This window comes from Garra rufa, chromosome 13 (genome assembly GCF_049309525.1).
Source record: "Garra rufa chromosome 13, GarRuf1.0, whole genome shotgun sequence".
NCBI lineage: Eukaryota > Metazoa > Chordata > Actinopteri > Cypriniformes > Cyprinidae > Garra > Garra rufa.
In genome coordinates, this window is record NC_133373.1 from 30,873,748 (window position 1) to 30,896,591 (window position 22,844).

Here is a 22,844-nt window from a genome sequence, read left to right on the forward strand (position 1 = left end):
CTGTAGTCAGACATGAATGCTATAAATATAGCTTCAAAAGACTCCATAGCAATTATTATAATTGCAGTAGGGTACATGTTAGAGAATCAGTTATCAGTCTAAACACACAATAGCCTGATGGCCGGAGGCTACTTTAAGACATTAACGATATTTTATTTTGTGGTTACTCTATTACAATAACCCTTTATCGTGCTCGTAACAGTCTCTAATGCTATTTTTCTTGCACTATAATTTTATAACACTTAGTATGTGAACTTTATATTATACACTAGCCCTGAGACAAAATGTATCTGCTTGAGATTGTTTGAACACTAGAGGTCCTCCAGTGTGTACTTCAGATCTGCTGTAGCAAAGTGCGTGACAACTTTACGACTGCTGTACTAACATGTGTTACTTTACGACACACGGAATCGCTTTACGGAAGAGTAGCATGTTCACTGATGTTGACATTTTTATCCGTTGCTTGATGATATAACTAAATATAAGTTTGAGTGTTTGTCGTATACGAGTTGTGGATTATTTGTAGCTTGTTTCCAAGATGGGAAAGCCGAAAAAGAAAAGTAAGTATTCTGCTAATTTAAAGCCGAACGTTTATGTTAGCCGTTGAAAGCATGTTGTAATGTCTACTCTACTAAGGTATTGTATGTTTAGCATTATATATATGGCAATTTTGTATTTTATTTTTATTTAACCGAAGCAGTTTCGTAAATGTTCGTCACTTGTTTAAATGACAATGTAACAGAAAGTTAACAAAGTCATGTAAATGAATACTTGGTAACACTTTACAATAAGATGTCATTTGTGAACACCATTTAATGTATTAACTAACATTGAACAGTACATTTATCAAACTATTTATTAATCTTTGATAATGTTAGTTAATAACACAGTCGTTCTTTGTTCATGTTAGCTCACAGTGCATTAACTAATATTAAAAAACACAACTTGTGATTTTAACAATGCGTTAGTAAATGCTGAAATTCACATTCATTAATCTTAATAAATGCTGTAGAAGTATAGTACATTCTTAGTTCATGTTAAATAATTTAGCCAACTAATAAACCTTATTGAAAAAGTGTTACCAAATACTTTTTTCAAAATGTTTTGTTAAGAAAGCGTTCTTTTGGAAGGTAGCTACTAATTTTTCTGATTGCTTCAAAAGTTCAACACAAGTATCTGTCAGGATATAACAATATTTTTGGAAAACATTTTGGGTTAGACAAAGTTTATGGTAAAAGTTCTAGTTCAAGGTAGTTCTGTCTTTTAACTAGTCCTTGGCAGTAGTGACAGATGTCTGGAACCTGCATAGATTGGAGTTTTTCTAACATCTGTCTGCTTAACTTTCTGTGTCCACATCAGGTGACTTAAGCCGTGCCGAACTGATGATGATGACAATTGCAGATGTCATCAAGCAGTTGGTTGAGGCCCACGAACAGGGAAAAGATATTAACCTTAACAAGTCAGTGCATTTTTAAGAACTTTAAGAACTTGGAAAATGGTAAACTAAGATGGCTAACTGATGTTTTTTTTATAGAGTCAAGACGAAGACATCAGCCAAGTACGGTCTCTCTGCACAGCCACGGTTGGTGGACATTATTGCTGCAGTGCCGCCTCACTACAGAAGAGCCTTGGTGCCCAAACTGAAAGCTAAACCCATTCGTACTGCCAGTGGGGTAAGGATGGATTGCTGGCTCTTTGCTGTTTGTAAATGGGTGTTGTGAAGATATCATAATGTAGAAATGAAACCGCTGGACAGACTTTGATTTAATATTTCTTTGTAGATTGCAGTTGTCGCAGTGATGTGCAAGCCTCATCGCTGCCCACACATCAGTTTCACAGGAAACATCTGTGTGTGAGTATTACTATTTCTTTTTTTAAAAATATTTTATTTATTTACACTGCTGTTCAAAAATTTGGGTAAGTTTCTGTAAGATTTTTAATGCTTTTAAAGAATTCTCTTATGTTAATCAAGGCTGCATTTACTTGATCAAAAATACAGAAGAACTGTAATATTGTGAAATGTTGTTACAGTTTAAAATAAGGGTTTTCTTTTTTTTAAATATATTTTTATATATAATTTATTCCTGTGATGAAAAGCTTAATTTTAACCAGTCAGTACTCCAGTCTTCAGTGTCACATGATCCTTCAGAAATCATTCTAATATGCTAAATTATTACTTTTATTATCAATGCTGGAAATAGTTGTGCTACTTAATTTTTTGGGGGGGACCTGTGATTTGTTTTATTTTTTTTAAGATTCTTTGATGAATAAAGAGTAAAAAAAATAAAAAATAATACAAATTATTTCTTACAATGTAAGTCTTTGCTATCACTGTTTATCATTTTAACACATCCTTGGTGAATAAAAGTATTGATTTGTTTAAAAAAAGAGAGTATAAAAATTTATTGACCACAAACTTTTAAATGATAGTTTATATTGTTACAAAAGATTTCTATTTTAAATAAATGCTGTTCTATTTAACTTTTTATTTATTAAATAATCCTGAAAAAAAAAAGTATCACAGGTTCCAACATAATATTAAGCAGCGCAACTGTTTTCAACATAATAAATCAGCACATTAGAATGATTTCTGAAGGATCGGGTGACACTAAAGACTGGAGTAATTATGCTGAAAATTCAGCTTTGCATTGCCGGAATATATTACATTTTAAAATATATTCAGATATTTTACAATGTAAAATAATATTTCAATATTACAGTTTTTTTTTCTAGATTTTGGATCAAATAAATGCAGCCTTGATGACCATAAGAAACTTATTAAAAAAAAACAAACATACAAAACCTTACTGATCCCAAACTTTTAAAAGGCAGTGTATTAACTTAATTTTATTTTTTGAAAAGAAATTAATACTTTTATTAAGCAAGAATAGATTTAATGGATCAAACGTGACAGTAAGGCATACTTTCATTTCTTTGTAAATAAATGATTTTCTTTGTAACTTATTTTTTAACTTCTTAACTTTTAACTATTCATTAAAAAAGTTTTTTTTTTTCTTCAAATCAAAGTTTCCATTAATCAGCACAACTGTTTTCAACACTGATAATATTAAATATTTCTTAAGCACCAAATCAGCAGATTAGAATGATTTCTCAAGGAGCTTTGCTATCGTAAATAAATTACATTTTTGTTGAAATGTACTGTGAATGGAAATGTTAAAACATTTTAAATTGTAATAATATTTCACAATATTACTGTTTTACTGTATGTTTAATCAAACAAAAGCTTTTTTTAATGAAAATAACAGGCATTAAATATTCTGACCGACCCAAAGCGTTTAAAAAGTAGTGTACGTTTAGTTATTCAGCTCATGCTTTTATATAAATTATCAATTCTGCAAACCCAGCTATTCATCCTATAGAACTGCACCATGAACCTTTTACTGTACACATTCCATGTGGACCTGCATCTGTTTCAGGCTGTTTGCATTATGTATCAGTTGGTGGGAAAACTTTAATGAGCAAAATATAGTGATAAAACGGGTCTCAGTTTTTGATGGAGTGTGTTTTTATTTTTCAAACAGCTACTGCCCAGGGGGTCCGGACTCAGATTTTGAATATTCCACACAGTCTTACACAGGATATGAGGTAATTATCCGTCTGTGTCCCATACCAATGCTATCACACATTTTTATGAGTTTTGCACTGATGTTATGCTATATGCGTCATTTTAATTGTCTATTCACACCTCTTACCCAGCCCACGTCAATGCGAGCCATCCGTGCACGATATGATCCTTACCTCCAGACTAGGCACCGAGTAGAACAGGTGAGTCATCTTCACTGTTCATACACATAAGCAGCATTTTCTGCTTTGTACAGTTAAAATCCTAAGGGATCATAAGCTACTTAATGGTTTTGATTTTACGGTGTACATCTGCAAGGTTGATGAGCCTCTAAGCTTTTCCAGTCATTAGATGGTGTTAATGCCATTACGCTGCTGTGTTTGCACATCTAGCTCAAGCAGCTGGGTCACAGTGTGGATAAAGTGGAGTTCATTGTTATGGGAGGCACATTCATGGCTCTGCCGGAGGAGTACAGGGACTATTTCATCCGTAACCTCCACGACGCGCTGTCAGGACACACGTCCAACAATGTCACTGAAGCTGTCAGGTACCAGCACCCCATGATAAACTTGTCTATGACTGATAGAATCAGGCCACCCTTAATTAAGAGTTTCGGGGCACAAACTTCTGAGCACCAGGAGAAAGCAAGGAACAGTCCATCACCAGTCGGTGACAACATTCTCTGTGGCATAATGTGGTTGCCTATGTAGGAATTAGTTAGGCTACTTCTGTTATCCATCATCAAATGTTGCTTTAAATTAAGTTTAACATGAAAATTGTATATACATGGTTATAAATGACTGATATTGACATTCTGTGTTATTGTGTTTAAAACATTCATTCATTCATTCATTTAGGCATGACTCAGTTTTTACTGGTCACACACAACCATATGTAGTACAACATGCAGTGAAATTCTTTATATAACTCTGTCAACATAATAAAAATTAAGTGAAAAACATAAAAAATACAAAACATACACTGCCGTTCAAATGTTTTTTGATCATTAAGACTGCTAATGTTTTTAAAGAAGTTTTTTGTGCTCATCAAGGCTGCATTCATTTGATAAAAAATACAGAAACAAATAGTAATATTTCAAAAAGTTATTACAATATAAAATAATGGTTTCTATTTTAATATACTTTAAAATATAATTAATTCCTGTGATGCAAAATTTTTTATCACCCATTACTCCAGTCTTAAGTGTCACATGACCCTTCAGAAATCATTCTAATATGCTCATTAATTATTAGAATGATCAGTGTTGGAAACAGTTGTGCTGCCAAATATTTATTTGGAACCTGTGTTTTTCCGGATTCTGGAATTAATAAAAAGTTAAAACAAACAGCCTTTATTCAAAATATAAATCTTTTCTATTGATATAAGTCTTTGCTATCACTTTTGATCAATTTAACACATCCTTGCTGAATAAAAGTATTAATTTCTTTCAAAAAAAGAAAGAATAAAAATGTACTGACCCCAAATATTTGAACAGTATAGTGTATATTGTTAGGAAAGATTTCCATTTTTTAAAACATGCTGTTCTGTTTAACTTTTATTCTTCAAAGAATTGTGAAAAAAATATTAACACTGATAATAAATCAGCATATTAGAATTATTTCTGAAGGATCATGTGACACTGAATACTGGAGTAACGATGCTGAAAATTCAGCTTTGATCACAGGAATAAGTTTGATTTTATATTTATATTAAAATAGAAAAATATTATTTTACATCATAATAATATTTTACAAAATTATCTTAATTTCTTTCTGTATTTTTGATGAAATAAATGCAGATGAGCATAAGAAACTTCTTTAAAAAATTTAAATCTTACTGATCCCAAGCACAAAAAAATTGAAAATCAGAAAAAACAACAAATAAGAAATAGAATATTTGGGTGCTCTGGGACATAAAAATGGCAAAGTGGCATAATGTTGCTTGTCTTTGTAATTAATTGGACTAATTTCTGTCTTCTATCTTCAAATGTTGCTTAGAATTATTTATCAGTACAAAATGCAGTGAAATTCTTTTTATAACTGTGTACATAAAAGAAAAAAAAACATAAAAATCAGAAATAAAATATTTCTTGTTTACAGATGGGTGCATTTGACAGTGTTAAAAAATTAATAGTGAGCATTTAATGATGACAAGAGTAGACTCTTAATGTAAAAATAAGGTAATAAATATCCAATTTCAGCTGATAAATATACAATATCAACCAATATAGATAAATTGAAATAGATTTACCAAAATATTGACCACTGACCAGTATTTCATGAACGCCTAATCACGTTTTCTTCAGAAGTAATTATACAGTCAGGTCCATATATATTTGGACACTGACACACTTTCCATAATTTCAGCTCTGTATGCCACTAGAATAGTTTTAAAATGATACAATCAAGATGAAATTGAAGTGCAGACTTTAAGCTTTAATTCAAGGGGTTGAACAAAAATATAACATAAAATGGAACATAAAAGGAATTACATCCATTTATATACACAGACCTCCCCATTTTCAGGGGCTCAAAAGTAATTGGACAAATAAATATAATCATAAATAAAATGTTCATTTTTAATATTTTGTTGAGAATCCTTTGTAGGCGATGTCTGCCTTAAGTCTGGAACTCATGGACATCACCATAGACTGGGTTTCCTAATTTATGGTGCTTTTCTTTACTGCAGCTGACTTCAGTTGTCGTTGGTTTGTGGGTCTTTCTGCCTTTAGTTTTGTCCTCAGCAAGTGAAATGCATGCTCAATCAATTTAAAATCAGAAGATTGACTTGGCAATTGCAGAATATTCCACTTTTTTACCTTTAAAAACTCGTGTCCATTTGTACTATGAAGAGCCGCCCAAACAACTTTGCTCCATTTAACTGAATCTGGGCAGACAGTATATCCCTATACACTTCAGAATTCTTCCGGCTGCTTCTGTCTTCTGTCACATCATCACTAAACACTGGTAACCCAATGCCACTGGAAGCCATGCATACTCGTGCCATTACACTGCTCCACCATGTTCAAAGATGATGATGTTGTAGGCTTAGGATCATGAGCTGTTCCAAGCCTTCTCCATACTTTTTTCTTCCTGTCATTCTGGTACACATTGATTTTAATTTCAGCAGTCCAAAAAATGCTTTTCCAGAAGTGGTCTGGCTTTTTTAAATGTTTTTTGACAAAGTCTAATCTGGCCTTGTTTGCACCTTGTGGTAAACCCTCTCTATTTTGCTCTTGTGAAGTCTTCTCTTTATTGTAGACTTTGACAGTGACACGCCTACCTCCTGGAGAGTATTCTTCACTTGGCTGGATGTTGTAAAATGTTTTATTACCATGGAGAGGATCATCCCATCATCCACCATACTGTCATGTTTTGTGAACATCCAGGCCTTTTTATGTTTCTGAGCTCACCAGTGTGTTCTTTTTCTTCTCAGAATTCACCAAACTGTTGATTTGGCCACTGCTAATGTTCCTGCTATCTCTCTGATGCATTTCTTTTGTTTTTGAAGCCTAACAATTGTCTGTTTTACTTGCATGCAGAGCTCCTTTGACTGCATGATGGGTTCAGAGCAACAGCTTCCAAATACAAATGGCACACTTAGAATCAACTCCAACCTTTTACCTGGTTAATTGATGTAGAAAAAATGAAGGAATAGCCCACAACTGTCCATGAAACAGCTTTGAGTCAACTGTCCAATTACTTATGGTCCCTTGAAGAAGGGGGGAGGTACATATTAAAGAGCTGCAATTCCTTAACCTTTCTACCAATTTGATGAGACTGCCCTAAAATTAAAGCTCAGAGTGTGTACTTTAAGCCCATATTCATTATATAACTGTAACTTGAATATGTTTTGGTCAACAGCTAAAATAATAAAAATTATGTCAGTGTCCAAATATATATGGACCTGACTGTATATAAATGTACTTGTCTTCAACCTGTTACACAACTGGTCCAAGATCAGTCGATAAGTGCAAGAATTAAAGTTCAAGGGTTAAATAAATGCAGAGGGGATGGAGCAGCTGTGTTGTCTTATGTGTGTCTGGGGAAAATCACTAGGTAATAAGCTCTGACCTGGGACCAGTGTTTCTGTTGTTGGATAATATAAGTCAGTATACGCAAAATGAACAAATGCAGGCCTTGAATCAGTTAAAACACAGTGCCAAAAACCTCCCGGTGAGCAAATTTGGTAGGATGGCAGTATTGGGAGGCTTTTGGACCAATCTTGCATCAGAGCAGCTGCATTGGCTCTGCTTTCTGCCTAGACAAGGACAATAAGACAGAATGTGGCATTCGGGCTCTTTGCTTAAATGATGATGACAAGATAAAGTGTGTTATTAGTCACATCTGCTGATATGTAATTTAACAGTTTATCCAGCATTAACTTGCACATTTATATCTAACCAAGCAAATAAAAGCCGCCTTTTCACTTCAACCTTTAGTCAAAGTCTGTTTAAATATATAAAGGGTGACTTATGTGATTTATTTGCGACTAACCTCACCAAACAAAACTTTTATATATATTTTTTTTAAATCTGATAAGATTTGATATCTTTTCAAAAAGGCTCTTTGCGTCAGTTTTGAACAAATGGTGACTCAGATGCTGCTGGCCACTCTGGTGGCATCAGCTCTTTGAGGAAAGCAAACGTTTTGAAGTTTGAATGAAAGGCAAAGAGGATGATTGCAAGATGTGGATAGACTGCCACTGCAGGGCGCTGTTAGTTTGTTACTGTGTTTTTTGTGTTATTTATTTTCCTGATAGAGAGAGAGAGAGTGTGCATGTGTTTGTGTTTGTGTGCGCGCACACGTAGGCAGAGGTCCACAGGATTGTCAGCACACCACAGCTTATCAGTGGGTTTGTTAAGATGACACGATTGCCATAATTGTTCCGGCGGCTAATCAGCCAGAGATGGGCGAGACAACAGTTCGATTTCAGGCACATTGCTTATCTCAGTAGAGGATGTGTGTGTGTGTGTGAGGGAGAGAAATAAAGAGAATAAGTACAAATGAGAAACGCTCTGTTGGTTTCATAACTACATTGTCTGAAATCCGCAGAATGAAACAAGAGCTAAATGGACAGGAAGAGTTTTTGGGCTATTAAATGTCCATTAAAACTTTAGAACAATGTCAGGCGTGACAGCAAGCCAAAAACCGTGCATTTCAGAATTATTATTAAATTGATGCAAGCCAATACAGTTGGCCAATTGAAACCAGGTCAGTCGTAAAATAGCTTTCATATTATCATCAGAAACTAGGGATATAGGTAGGTTTTTTCACCTTATTCAGACGTTTTTTGTTTGTTTTGTAGTTAAATTGAACATTATAGACATATACATACACACACATACAGTTGAAGTCAAACATTTACATACAACTTGCAGAATCTGCTAAATGTTAGGTATTTTACCAAATTAAGAGGGATCATACAAAATGAATGTTATTTTTTTAGTATGTATTAGTACCTGAATAACATATTTTTACAGAAAATATATTTACATATAGTTCACATATGAAAGTAATAGTTGAATTTATAAAAATGACCCTGTTCAAAATGTACCTACACTTGAGTCTTAATACTGTGTTGTTACCTGAATGATCCACAGCTGTCCCTTGTTTGTCCTGAACAGTTGTTCTTCAGAAAAGTCCTTCAGGTCCCACAGGTTTTTTCAGCATCTTTGTGTATTTGAACCCTTTCCAACAATGAATATAAGATGTTGAAATCCATCTTTTCATACTGAGGACAACTGAGGGACTCATATGCAACTATTACAGAAGGTTCAAGTGCTCACTCATGCTTCAGAAGGAAAAACGATGCATTAAGCGCCAGGGGTGTAAACTTGTAAACAAAATGAGGATGTGTAAATTTTTCTTATTTTGCCTATATCATATTTTTTAATTTAGTACTGCCTTTCAAAAGATACTTTCATGTTCCCCAGAAGACAAAATAAGTCAAATTTACCCTGATCTTTAAATTCAAACTATTTTCACCTCTGGCTCTTAATGGATCATGTTTCCTTCTGAAGCATCAGTGAACGTTTTACAGTCTGTCACGTTTGATCAATTTAATGTGTCCCTGTTAATTTCTTAAAAAATATATATATATATATATATATATATATATATATATATATTTAAATAGATAGATGTCTATATAAAATACTATCAGAATTTCTAAATTGTTATTTTTCCCCAGATACTCTGAACGCAGTAACACCAAATGTGTCGGCATCACGATTGAGACCAGACCGGACTACTGCCTGAAGAGACACCTGAGTGACATGCTGGCTTATGGTTGCACCAGACTAGAGATCGGCGTACAGAGTGTTTATGAGGATGTGGCTCGTGATACCAACAGGTCAGAGTTTGTTGCTTTTTTTAATACAAGTTAAGAGCCACAGAGTAAAAGATGAGTGTTTGGTATTTGGATAAACTTGATCCTAGGATGTTAATTAGAATAACATCAGTGTTAAGACTGTTTTGGCTCATGTTGGTAATTGCAGTTACTCGGATGATTATGTGTCATTTAGGAATTACTTCAAGGGAAGGGATTAGCAGACAACTATGCTAATTACTCTGTACTTATAGTCAGTAGTTGTAAGTGCTGTGCTAAAGGACATTTAAGTGGCCATAAATAATTAGAAAATTTATATTTTACCCAGCCATATGACCATTAAAAGTTTGTTTTTGGTGATTTATGTTTTGGTATTTCGCTTAAAAGATGTTTACATATAGTCAACAAGAGAAAATAACAGTTTAATTCATAAAAATGACCCTGTTCAAAAGTTTACATACACTTCTTTTCTTTTCAATTCTTAATATTGTGTTGTTACCTCAATGATCCACAACTGTGTTTTTGTTTTTTAGTGATAGTTGTTCATTAGTCCCTTGTTTGTCCTGAACAGTTAAACTGCCCGCTGTTCTTCAGAAAAATTCTTCAGGTCATACAAATTCTTTGGTTTTTCAGCGTTTTTGTATATTTGAACCCTTTCCAACAATGACTGTAAGATTTTGAGATCCATCTTTTCACATTGCGGACAACTGAGGGATTTGGACGCAACTATTACAGAAGGTTCAAATGCTCACTAATGCTTAAGAAGAAAACAATGCATTAAGAGCAGGGGTAAAAACTAAATGTAACTTATTTTGTCTTTTGGGAAACGTAAGTATTTTGTATAGCTTCTGAAGGGCAGGACTAAATGAAAAAAAAATGATAGACTGCATCTTCATTCTGGTCAAAAGTTTAAAAAGGCTCTTAATGCCCTGTTTCTTATGCTCTTGTGCATGTTTATATGTTGACTTTACGTTCTTTTTCTAGGGGACATACCGTTCGGGCTGTGTGTGAATCTTTTCACCTTGCTAAGGATGCTGGTTTTAAAGTCGTAGCCCACATGATGCCAGACTTACCCAATGTTGGTATGGAAAGAGATGTGGAGCAGTTTATAGTGAGTACTTAATGAATCGGTATAATGCTGTTTCACTCATCTCTAAAATCTGCCACCAAACACAGTGTGAAAATGACAACACGATAAAGCATGAATGCAATTATGGAATCATTTTATATAAATATATATATACTTACCTTTTCACTGGACAAAATTGCTTGGTGTAGATGAATAATGGTGCAAAGATGAGATTTTCAATTAGTAACTTTTTTTTTGTCTGTTCCTCACACAAAGCTATTTAAGAAGCCATTAGAAGATTTGTAATATAGTGAAAAAGTAGTATGGAATACCTTTATGACACATTTTTGGTGATTTTTGAAGAGGCAGTGTTTAATATTCTGCCAAATGTTTCCTTTGGTGTTTGCTTGAATAAAGTAAGTCATGCAGGTATGGAAATAATGACACAATTTTCATTCTGAAACATTTTCAAAAGTGCTACTTCAATAATCATGTTAGGATTACTTAAGGCTCAAATGTAAGCTTCAAGAGGATTATAGGAAGTAGTGCTTTGTAATTTAAGGTCCTCATACTTACAACTGTTTATTCTGTAAGCTGTTTTAATGTAAATGAACTGAGAAGCGGAGGGAGAGGCAACTGCAAAGGGTTATTTAAATGCACAGGTTTATCACTGTATACCTCACAGGTTACGCAGGTGGTTTACAAAATGTCATTTTCATCAACTAAAGGACTTCAGCTAATCAACTTTTTTCTGAAATGGCTGTTGGGATATCCAAAAATTTCCATATCACTTTCAGGTGCTCTAATAACTGGCACTCAAAGTATCAAGAACTACTAAGCCGTACTCGTCATCAATCAGGCTTCTCAGAGGTATCAGGACAAGAAATGAGAAATTAAATGTCTCACCTTTAGAAAAGTTTGAATAAAAAAATAAATAGCAAAATGAAATAGTTTTTATATCACACAGCCCTAGAAGAGGCAAACAGAGGTTATACACAAAATGTACAGTACAGGAACACCGTAACATGACTACCCCGAGGAGCAATCCACTTTTATCGGATGCAGTAGCTAATTGTTACATAGCAGGAATGATGGGTGAATGTAAATGAAGTGGGGAGTGATGTGCCATGGCAGGCTGCTCTTTTATGTCCTCTGTCAGTGTCCAGCTGTGACGCATTGGTTCGCATTATCAGGGGCTTCATTATGTGAAGTGAATAGAGCATTCATTATGGTGGGTTTCATTACTGAAGCATGGAGATCCAATCAGTGACTGCTCTCTGGAACCCATTCAAAGTGCTTCTCTCTGAAAGACTGTATTAAACACCAACCGGGAGCAATCCAGGTGCCAACAGGTTTCTATGATGTCTTAAGCGAACGCTGTCAGTGCACGATCTCGGGAGTTTAGCGATTTTAAAGCGGGTGATTATTTCCCATTAGGAGAACAGAAGAGCCTAGAATGAAGTGAATGACGTTAATGTTGCATAAGAAACATCATGATTAACTGAGTGCAATTATATAAATACTATTTTGCATTAACAGTCACATAAATGCCACTTAACTGGAGAAGAGAACCATTAACTTTTTACGGCAATCATCTAGTCTCTAGAGTCTCGGAAGGCATGTGTCTCTAAAGCTAAAAAGTCTTCGCTTAGATTTTTACATTGTTGTACCAAGCCCACATTACACCTACCTCATTTCCCCCTGGGAGGCTCTTACTCGCCTCCACACTGCTGCAATCATCTGACAGCTCCAAAATATTTGGACAGCAATAGCTTTTTGCTCTTTTTTTTTTTTTTTTTTTTTTTTTTTTTACAATTTGTAATTGTAATATTGCAATTAGAGGCTAAAGGTGCAAACAGTCTATTTTTAAATATTCCCTTTTTGACTTTTTTTGTCTCCTTTTAATGTTAGTCAATGTTTCTTGTACCAAAAAACAGCATTTGGAGCCATGAATTCTGATTAAATAAAATGTAACCAGTGTGATTCTTTTACAAGAACCCACGATAGTGAAATGAACTTATCACAGGTCAGGAGAGTTGCCAATAAAGGGTTCATAATTGTGCTCAACAATTATTTGTGCACAATTTTTGCCATGACATTATTTATACTGTGGCTACAGGTTAGGGATATATTGATAATAAAGTTCTTGCTGATACCAATAAGACAATTAATTTAATACATTATTAATTATTAGCTGATTATTATTGGCCATTACCAATAAAATGGTTAATTACCGATATTGAAATTCTGGCTGATACTGTTAAGACGTTTAATTATTTTTATGTTATGGCCAATAACCAATTAGTTGTTGATAATTAAATTCTGGCTGATGCTAATAAGACGGTTAGTTATTTTTATGTTATGGCCAATAACCAACAAGTTACCTACATTAAATTCTGTCTGATACGGATAACACAGTTATTTTTGTGGTATGGCCAATAACTGATAAGTTACCAATATTAAATTCTGGCTAATACTGATAAGACAGTTATTTTTGTGTCATTGCCACTAACCGATAAGGTAACAATATTAAATTCTGTCTGATACGGATAAGACTGTTATTTCTGTGATATGGCCAATAACCGATAAGTTACCGATATTAAATTCCGGCTGATGCTGATAAGCGGTTATTTTTTGTTATGACCAATAACTGATAAGTTACCAATATTAAATTCTAGCTGATATTAATAAGACAGTTATTTTTGTGTTATGGCCAATAACCGATAAGTTGCCGATATTAAACTTCTGGCTGATCCTGATAAGGCAGTTAAGTATTTTCATGTTATGGCCAATAACCGATACGTTACCGTTATTAAAATTCTGGCTGATGCTGACAGTTAGTTTTGTGTTATGGCTGATAACCGATAAGTTACAGATATTTAAATTCTGGCTGATACTACTAAAGACAGTTATTTTCGTGTTATGGATATTGATAAGATGGTTAATAATTTTTTGCTATGCCAGATAACTGAAAAATAGGTGATATTAAAAGTCTGGCTAACACTAATAAGATGATAAACTGTCATGTTGTGGACATTAAGCATTAAATTACCCAAATTATTAAAATTCTGGCTAACACTGATAAGATGATTAATTATTATCAATGTTATGGCGGTTAAACAAGAAATGACCTATATTTTTAAATTTTACAGTCATTAGCCAATAAATCAGCAATATTAAAGTACTATACTAGTTTGTCTAAATAAATTAAAAATAAAACACTAAAAACCAATCATTTAGGCATCACATTTTAATGTTAAGTAAAAAAAAATATTTTCATGATGATATTTGCAAAAGGTTATATTTAACGATGCTATTAGTGTTATTTACATTTTGTACCATCTGCCGTTAAGCACAAGGCAGCTCTTCTTTTCTATCTGTTGATTTGAGTGGGCATGACCACATCCAACAAACTCACTTGTAAATGTATGTTCAGTGTGTTTGTCAGCACAGAGTGCCTGCCATTTTGTTTTCCACTTCATATTCCTGACTGTGTTGTTGTTCATTACACTGAAAAGCACCCACTCAAAGCACGGCACTTTGTGCACTTCTGCTGATAATCGGCTCATTGTTTTACCATTCGGCCTATTAATTCCCTCAGCGTTTTATTGACATCCGTTTCACGCAGAAGTTTGAGTGTATATTAAATCGTCTCACACACCTGTTGTGATATCTCTGTGATAGAGAGCCATTAGGAGGCAGTGTGTCAGAGCGGGAGAGAGGGAGATTAATGGCTGTGGAAGGTGGTCTCTGACCCCACCGCTATCAGCTCTCCTCCTCCGCCACTGTGTGCCCACACAGCCTCACCTGTGTCACCCACCGGCAGCGCTCGGCCGGTTTATCTCACCTAACCTGCTTTCTCCGATGCTCGTGCTCTCCTCCTCCCCTCCCACTTCCGTATTTGCTCGCACGCTCTCCGTCACGCCTCCCCCCACCTTTCGAGACGGGGACCTGTCGGCGCTATCTCAGGACGAGTGTGCGGTGGAAAGGAGCGTGGCTTAGTGATAATGGAATCCCATTACTGACTCGTCCGACTCTCACTTCTCACTTATCAGGCTGTTTGCAGGCTTCCCTCCCTACGTAACAAATAACACTCAGCGTAAATATATCACACAAAGACTCATTTCATTTGACTCTTAGAGTAAGGAGAACCTCAAAGCGCATGGCTAGTCGTGACTCAAATAAACTGTCATTTCAATTTGTCTGTTAAAGGCAACTATTTTTGTTTGTTTGTGCTATTTAGAGCCCCTGTTTAGTTTGGACTTGTGCAGTCTTTCTTTAAATGCACCAGTGTCCAGTTGGATGATTCGCTAGTGTGTCAGGAAGCTGGACAGTACTAATTATATGACCACTGGCATTGTCTTTTTGATTGTAATGGTTCCATTTCTGAGTGCGCTGCGTGACCTCTGAGTTTTTCAAAGTGACAAGGGTAAAACAGATTCCCTCACGATTATGCGTAAGCAAGATCAGTGATGAGGTCGTGAGACTTTATTTAGCAGTTTACCAATTCTTTAACTTGTGAATGTTACTTTCCAGTTAAAAAGTAAATTGAAAGGATTTTAATGTATTTATCTGTCAATCACATCGTAGTGGACTCATGTTCGCACTACTCTGCTAAAACATCTCTATCTGTCACCAGGAGTTTTTTGAGAATCCTGCGTTCAGACCAGACGGGCTCAAACTTTACCCTACTCTGGTGATTCGAGGCACTGGACTGTATGAGCTGTGGAAAACGGGCCGCTATAAGAGCTACTCTCCCAGTGCCTTAGTGGATCTGGTTGCACGAATTCTAGCCCTGGTCCCACCATGGACTCGTGTGTATCGCGTACAAAGGTAAGGGTGCTAAACATCACAAACACAAACATGGACATGGAGAAAAAGCTCATTCTGAATGATTTTCATGCATTATAAATGTACAATATATTGTCAATGTCAAACCAAAATTTATTCAGACACCTTCAACATTTCTCACATTATTACAGTTTATTCGCTATAGTTTAGAAAATGGTAATAAAATATTACATGAACTCAAGTTAGATAACTTTGATAGAAAGCTATGTAACAAAACATGGTCAGGTCAAAGTGTCAAATCAAATTTTTGGTCCCAATTTTAACTACCATTTTACTGGTAGTCCACTGTATGAAGAATTTTTGGTTTTAACATGTCACAGTTTACTTTATTTTGCTGTCCTCACTTACAGAAGCATTACCTATTGCCTATATTCATTCTAGTGTGACCAACGTTTCATTTTTAAGCAAGCTAATGATCTCTGGCCTCTTTCAGGGATATCCCAATGCCATTGGTGAGCTCTGGGGTGGAACATGGGAATCTGAGAGAGCTGGCATTGGCCAGAATGAAAGACATGGGCACTGAGGTAACCTTACATTGACAATCATTTATTTTGTTTGCTTTATGAATGTAAAAACAAGTACAAACTGCTGTTGATTTCTGCAGTGTAGAGATGTACGAACCAGGGAAGTGGGCATACAAGAGATTCATCACAAAGTTCGACCATATCAGGTAATTCATTCTGTTAGTTCTCTATTAACAATTGGCAGAAACTTGGAGCCAGATTTACTATCAGCTTGCGCCAGTCTTTTGCCATTAAAATAGTACTATCCTGATTTACTAAAGACGCACATTGAAGAATTAGCGCTGCAAAGGCGTGGACAGTTGTTTTTGTGTCTGACCTTATCGAATATGCATTTGTAAGAGTTTCCCTTTCCGACGCAAAATTTATGGGAGGAGAGTATTAAAATGAATCACGCAACACAATTTGTGCTCATAACATTACTGGTATTTGCCCCATTAGTTAATGTCCTGAAGCAGTCGGTAATTTGCGCTGTTCTTTGTAGATTGCGCTGGTCATTATGAAAATGATCTGGCTGCATCTGTGCACATTGTTAGTAAATCACACACAGAATTTTTCCCTCGCATCTGCGCTTTTATGGAATTGTGCTCTTACGCTAATTTGGCCCTTGTTGTTAAAGCTTGTATAGTTAGAAACAGAAAATAATTTTTGTGCTTCTCGTAGGTCGAGTTGATCCGCAGAGACTATGTGGCTAATGGGGGCTGGGAGACCTTCCTGTCTTATGAGGACCCCGAGCAGGACATTTTAATTGGTCTCCTGCGTCTTCGCCGCTGCTCACCACAGTCCTTCCGGCCTGAGTTGAAGGGTGGCGTTTCCATTGTTCGGGAGCTGCATGTCTACGGAAGCGTGGTCCCTGTCAGCAGCCGAGACCCCAGCAAGTTTCAGCATCAAGTAAGGACACCCTATTTTTGCTAGTAAAACATGGAAAAGTAACTTTACTGTTACTATCACCTAGAAAAGTTACGAACACATGATTTGTCATTAATTTACTCATCCCCACGTCATCCAAGATGTTCATGCCTTTCTTCAGTCGAAAAGAAATTAAGGTTTTTGAGGAAAACATTCCAGGATTTTTCTCCATATTGAAGGATCTGAGGATCCTCAAATGCAAACTGTGTGTGTGTTGCTTCAAGAGAGCAACCATACATTTGTGTTGTGTTTTACTTTCTATTTCTATATTCTTCATTCATTTATAATCATTTATAATAATCATTATAGTCATTTATATATCCATTGATTGATTGGTCATTTATATTATGTTATATTTCCATTGTTGTTTAGTCTTATGACTGTGTGGTTTCATGGCCTGTTTGTCCTATTCAATAAACTCTGCTCCTTTTTACCATCATAACTTCGTCTCCTGCTTCTACTCTTCACTTTTTCCTCAGTCAACATTTTGGTGTAATCGTCAGGATGGAATAACATTTTGGCGTACTTCTTGGCTGACAGAAGACTGTTAATAGTATTTTGGGTACCAGACAAGACCTCCTGTTAACAGGGTTTGGGTATTAGACTACTCTGCTGACGAGTGGTTCTGTTACTGGACAAACTGATATTTTCTGATGGGATCTGGCGTCCGGGGCTGGATCTTAATTGTCTAGGCATTGGGACAGCGATCTAACAATATGGTGGACTTCAATGGGGATCAGTGGGTTGAAGGCCCAAATTACTGTTTCAATGCAGCTTCAAAGGGCTACACAATCCCAACATGACCACATGATGCATGAAGTCGTGGATGCAGAGCTAGTTCAAGATGAGCATTTGTGGTTAAAAAGTATATACATTTTTTTTTTTTTTTTTTTTTTAGAAAACGACCAATCGTTTCGCTAAATAAGAACCTTATTTCTCTTTTGGGATCCTCTAGAGCCCTTTGAAGCTACACTGAAACTGCAGTTTGGACCTTGAACCAGCTGATCCCCATTGAAGTCCACTATAAGTATAAAAAAACTGGAATGTTTTCCTTAAAAACCTTCATTTCTTTTCACCTGAAAAGAGAAAGACATGAACAACTTGGATGACATGGGGGAGAGTAAATTATCGGGAAATTTCAATTCTGGAGTGAACTAATTCTTTAATAATGGTTAAACGTGTATATTGAAAAACCATTTCTCTGGTCTCTGATGTAAATTTATGTAAATTGCCTAGATGATAACTAACTACACTAATTTTTATTTAAGTCTTTTGTCTTTCCATGTATTTTGCATAGTCTCACTGACTGCACATTCTATTATGTTCTTTTTTTCCCTGTGTGCTATTGTAGGGTTTTGGGATGATGTTGATGGAGGAGGCCGAGAGGATAGCCAGGGATGAGCACGGCTCGAGCAAATTGGCTGTTATCTCAGGTATCAAAAATATTCTCTGCGTTAACGGAATGGCGCATTCATTTTGTTGGGTTCTTCTCTTGCCCTCGCTCGAAAAGTATGAATACGAAATTTTGACATGCACCTCCCCAAATCAGCTGCAGGATGGAGATAACAGCAATTGGAAAATAAATGAAAATCTGTATTCATATTATTCCGGCTCTGACGCTTTAATGCGAGTGCGTGATAACTTTTGTACTCGCGTGTCTGACAAAGAAAGCAAAACAACAGTAGAATACATTGGAAATACAGTGGAGTTTTCTTGCTTTAAAGTATTTTGAATCTGCATGGGAACATTGGCTGAAATTAGATTTCCTCTCAAATCACCATCGGTTCCAGCGTTCAGTCAAATTCATTACACTTTAAAATAGCTGTTTTCTATTTTAATATTTTTAACATTTATTCCTGTGATGGCAAAGCTAAATTTTCAGCAGCAAATACTCCAGGTCTTCAGTGTCACATGATTCAGAAATCATTCTAATATGCTGATATGCTGCTCAAGAAACATTATCAATATTGAATACAGTTTTGTGTTGCTTAATACAGGGTTCGTGCAAGGTGCTTGAAGTACTTGAATTGGACCTTTTGAAATGTAAGGCCTGGAAAACCCTTAAAAACAGCAATATTCCTGAAGAAGTACTTAAGATAATATATCTATAAAATAAGTGTTTAATTTTGTCAATAAGCACATATCTTTTTAAGCAAAATTCACACAATTCAGAAATCATCTTACTTTTTTGCTTATTTCAGTAAATGTCAGAAAACAGTCAAGCTAAGCAAGTAGTAGTACTGACAATGTAAACAGTCATTTACACTGGAAGCACTCCAATTTATTCAAACTCATGACTTCGATCATTCATTTTAAGCAATTCACTAGCAAAAACCACATCAAATTCGTAAAATTGCTTTTAAATAGCGCAATTTTAAATAGCAAGTAGGTGAAACTGAGCTTTGCGAAACTCTGAATCAGTTAAACCATTGCGTTGCAAAATGATTCACTGTTTCGAAGCATTCTAATCGGGTTGCATATCACAAGTCATTTGTTTCAGATTGGGACTTCAAATCGTGTATTGTGAATGATTTGATTTAGATCAGAACTTTAGGTATCGCAAATCATTTGATTCAGATCAGAATGGGTTTGTAAATCATTTTGCGAATTGAATGAATCAAGTGATTCACGATAAAGCAATAAGCCTCAAGAAGCCATGGTTTACAGTGAATTTATAACAGCTAAGGGGCTGCTTCGCGTCGTGCATAACAACGCCCTTAGCTGTTATAAATTCACTGTAAATCACGGCTTCACTGGGCTTATTGTTTTTATAAAATGGGTATTCCATATACGTAGTAAGGTTTCACAAAGCAAAGCGACCCCTTAGCTGTTAAAAATTCACTGTAAACCACAGCTTCACTGGGCTTATTGCTTTTATAAAACGGTTAGTCTATACATGTAGTAAGGTTTCACAAAATAAAACCGAGCAAATAAAGTGTAATGATATTACTAAAACATTATTCTTCCGCCAAATAATGTAGTTCCTCAGCTATGTGATAGGCAAAATTTTACTGTTTAAGAAAAAAAGATTCACAAAATCACTCCGAAATCCTGGTCTGAAACAAATGATTCGCAAACTTGCACCGAAGTCCTGATCTGAATCAAATGATTTGTGATCTGTGCTCCAAAGTTCAGATCTAAAACACAAGATTCACGAACCCACTCTGAAGTAGCGATCTAAATCAAATTACTCCCAATCCATGCTCTGAAGTTCCAATCTAAAGCAAAAGATTTGTGAACCCGTTCCGAAGTTCAGAATTTCAGATCAGGACTCGGAACACAAATAATTTGATTCAGATTAGGACTTCGGTATGGGTTCGCAAATCATTTGTTTCAGATCCAGATTTGGGAGCGATTTCACAAGTCACCAGTTTTTTCCTGATTTTTATTTTCGTAAACAGAAGAAAACTTTATTTTTTGCCTTTTTTTTGTATATTTTTCTTTTTTTAGAATTTGAAATCGAAGACGTTGTTTGATAAGTGAGACCGCTGTTTGAAGTCCTTGAAAATCAAAAAAGTAGTGCTTGAAAAATCCTTGAATGTCTTGGAATTTCATTTTACAGTGTCTGTACGAACTCAAAATTAACAGCGTTTTTTGTTAATTGTTCTTGTTTTGTGTTGGATTCAGGTGTTGGAACAAGGAATTACTACCGAAAAATGGGTTATGAACTGGAGGGGCCGTATATGGTGAAAAGCCTTTACTGAAGCAGAGAGGAATCCAAACCAAGATTGTCATATTCCCTGGAGAATATCGTCTGAAATGCAGGACATTGACTTCAAGGGGATCTTTACACCTCACCTATAATTGGACTGGGTATGAGGAGGACTACAGAGAGTGTGTGTGGTCAGCCAATTCTGTTACATCCTAGCCAAAGAGAGTATTCTGTACTTCTCTTTTAAAGACCATGATGCAAGTATCAATGCTTGTCAGAAAGGTACAACATTCTCCCTCCGCCTTAGCTCCCATTTTACAAAGTTTTCTCTCCAATATACTTGCCGGTGCATTTACTTCTTTGGAATAACACTCATTATATTTTTGTCAGATTATTTTTGGTTTCTACTGACAACATTGAACATAATGGAGGAAAAAATTTGCAGAGGCTCTCCGTTATCCTGTTATAAAAGCGCACATTTTTCATGTTGATTATTTATGCTTCCCGCTGGGCACATTTGATTTAATCCACCATTTTTCCAGTTCTGTTAATTTTGAAGATGGGTTAATTGCATTTTCATGGTGTTTTTGGCTTTGCATAACAAGTGTTCATCTGGTCTTTTTTTTTATTGTTAATAAAAGATATTTATCCGGGATTTCAGTTATCACCACATGATTGTACATTGTCATAAATCGCATGTTGGCACAAAGGCAGGCGATTTGGAGAAAGTTGAATAGACTTAATACAGCCATCACTGAACATTCAAAGGAATTAATGGGTAAGAAATCATCCGCGGCGCTCTCCTGTCCGGCTCAGATATGAAAAACTGTCGCCAGAATGATTGAAATTCAATTGCTTCTATTTTTGACAGAAAGAAAAGTTCACTGGAACTACTCTTCTGCGTTTTAGTGTCTGTCACCACCAGCAATTTCTGAGAAATGTCGTCCAGCGTGGCGAGAGCTCTCCTCCGCGGGAGACCTCATGATATGTCTGCTGATGGGTTTTTACTGCTTCATTTGACATCGCAATACCAGATTATATCGCTATCTCTGTCTGTGAGCCAAGGTGTCAGGCGAATGATGACCGACCACCCTTTAAAGCTAAGCTCAGTTAGTTCACACTTGTAAGAGGTTTGTCATCAGAGAAATGGCTTCCAATAAACGGCAAGATGTTGTTTTGCCACCTCCCCACAATAAAGTGATGGCCGATATCGTAATTTCCCGGCACAGACCCTTTGTTATGACTTTAATGGCTTTAAATGATGAACAGTGGCATTGTGTCATCCTACACACCATGCAGCAGCTTTCACTAAATCTCAGTAAGTTTTAACTAGACAATCCGATAACAGATTCCGCTAATTACACTGGCTCATAACGGTCATTATTCCTCTTAAGTAAAGTCTTACCAGTGCAGAATAAAAACTGATGTAGCCGATGACCTCAGAGAATGAACGAGTGCTGTGTTTAGATAATGTGCATATTTCGCCACCGAGGTCAAGATGAGCCATAGCGGCGTTTCATTTGCAAACCAGCGAAGCGTGAGGAAAAGGGCAAAGTGTCTCTAGAGATGGAAATGTCACAGATGAGATCCACTTAGAAGGATTCTCAGACGCTTTATGTTATTGCCAGTGAGGCTGTAAGGTTTCAAAACCCTTTAGCGCTCATGAAAGTCATTAATATTCAACTTTGGCATTATTATTGGCCTTCATCAACTCAGCACTGCAGTTAACTGCTCTTTGTCTTGATCAGAGAGATCTTTGTTTTAAAAAAATAAGCTGATTTTCTCTTACAGAAGGTTTTTCATTTTATAGACCTGAACACAAATTGAGCCAAATATCATTTATATCCATCACAAATGTGCACTTTAATTTCCCGTGGAAGATGGAGCACTTTCCCCAACCAGAAATCCATCTAAAGCATCCTTTAAAAA

General features: G+C 35.7%; 1 protein-coding gene across 1 annotated transcript; it reads left to right on the forward strand.

Moving 5' to 3' along the window:
- The first annotated feature begins 426 nt into the window (after positions 1-426).
- On the forward strand, positions 427-21,568 carry elp3 (elongator acetyltransferase complex subunit 3). Its single transcript, XM_073816441.1, has 15 exons — positions 427-560; positions 1,360-1,459; positions 1,535-1,673; positions 1,782-1,852; positions 3,543-3,606; positions 3,718-3,786; positions 3,976-4,130; positions 9,776-9,937; positions 10,898-11,024; positions 15,622-15,815; positions 16,267-16,357; positions 16,438-16,503; positions 17,018-17,245; positions 18,615-18,696; positions 20,891-21,568. Exons 1-15 carry the CDS (start codon positions 539-541, stop codon positions 20,965-20,967), a joined length of 1,647 nt encoding a protein of 548 aa, XP_073672542.1. The 5' UTR covers positions 427-538; the 3' UTR covers positions 20,968-21,568.
- Positions 21,569-22,844: the final 1,276 nt, after the last annotated feature.

What these genes read in the sequence shown, in the direction of transcription:
- elp3 (XM_073816441.1), top strand. Translation starts at nt 539, where the DNA reads ATGGGAAAGCCGAAAAAGAAAA. An exon ending in TTCACAGGAAACATCTGTGT is followed by an intron (nt 1,853 to 3,542) that starts GTGAGTATTACT and finishes TTTTTCAAACAG; the next exon opens with CTACTGCCCAGGGGGTCCGG. An exon ending in ACAAAGTTCGACCATATCAG is followed by an intron (nt 16,504 to 17,017) that starts GTAATTCATTCT and finishes TGCTTCTCGTAG; the next exon opens with GTCGAGTTGATCCGCAGAGA.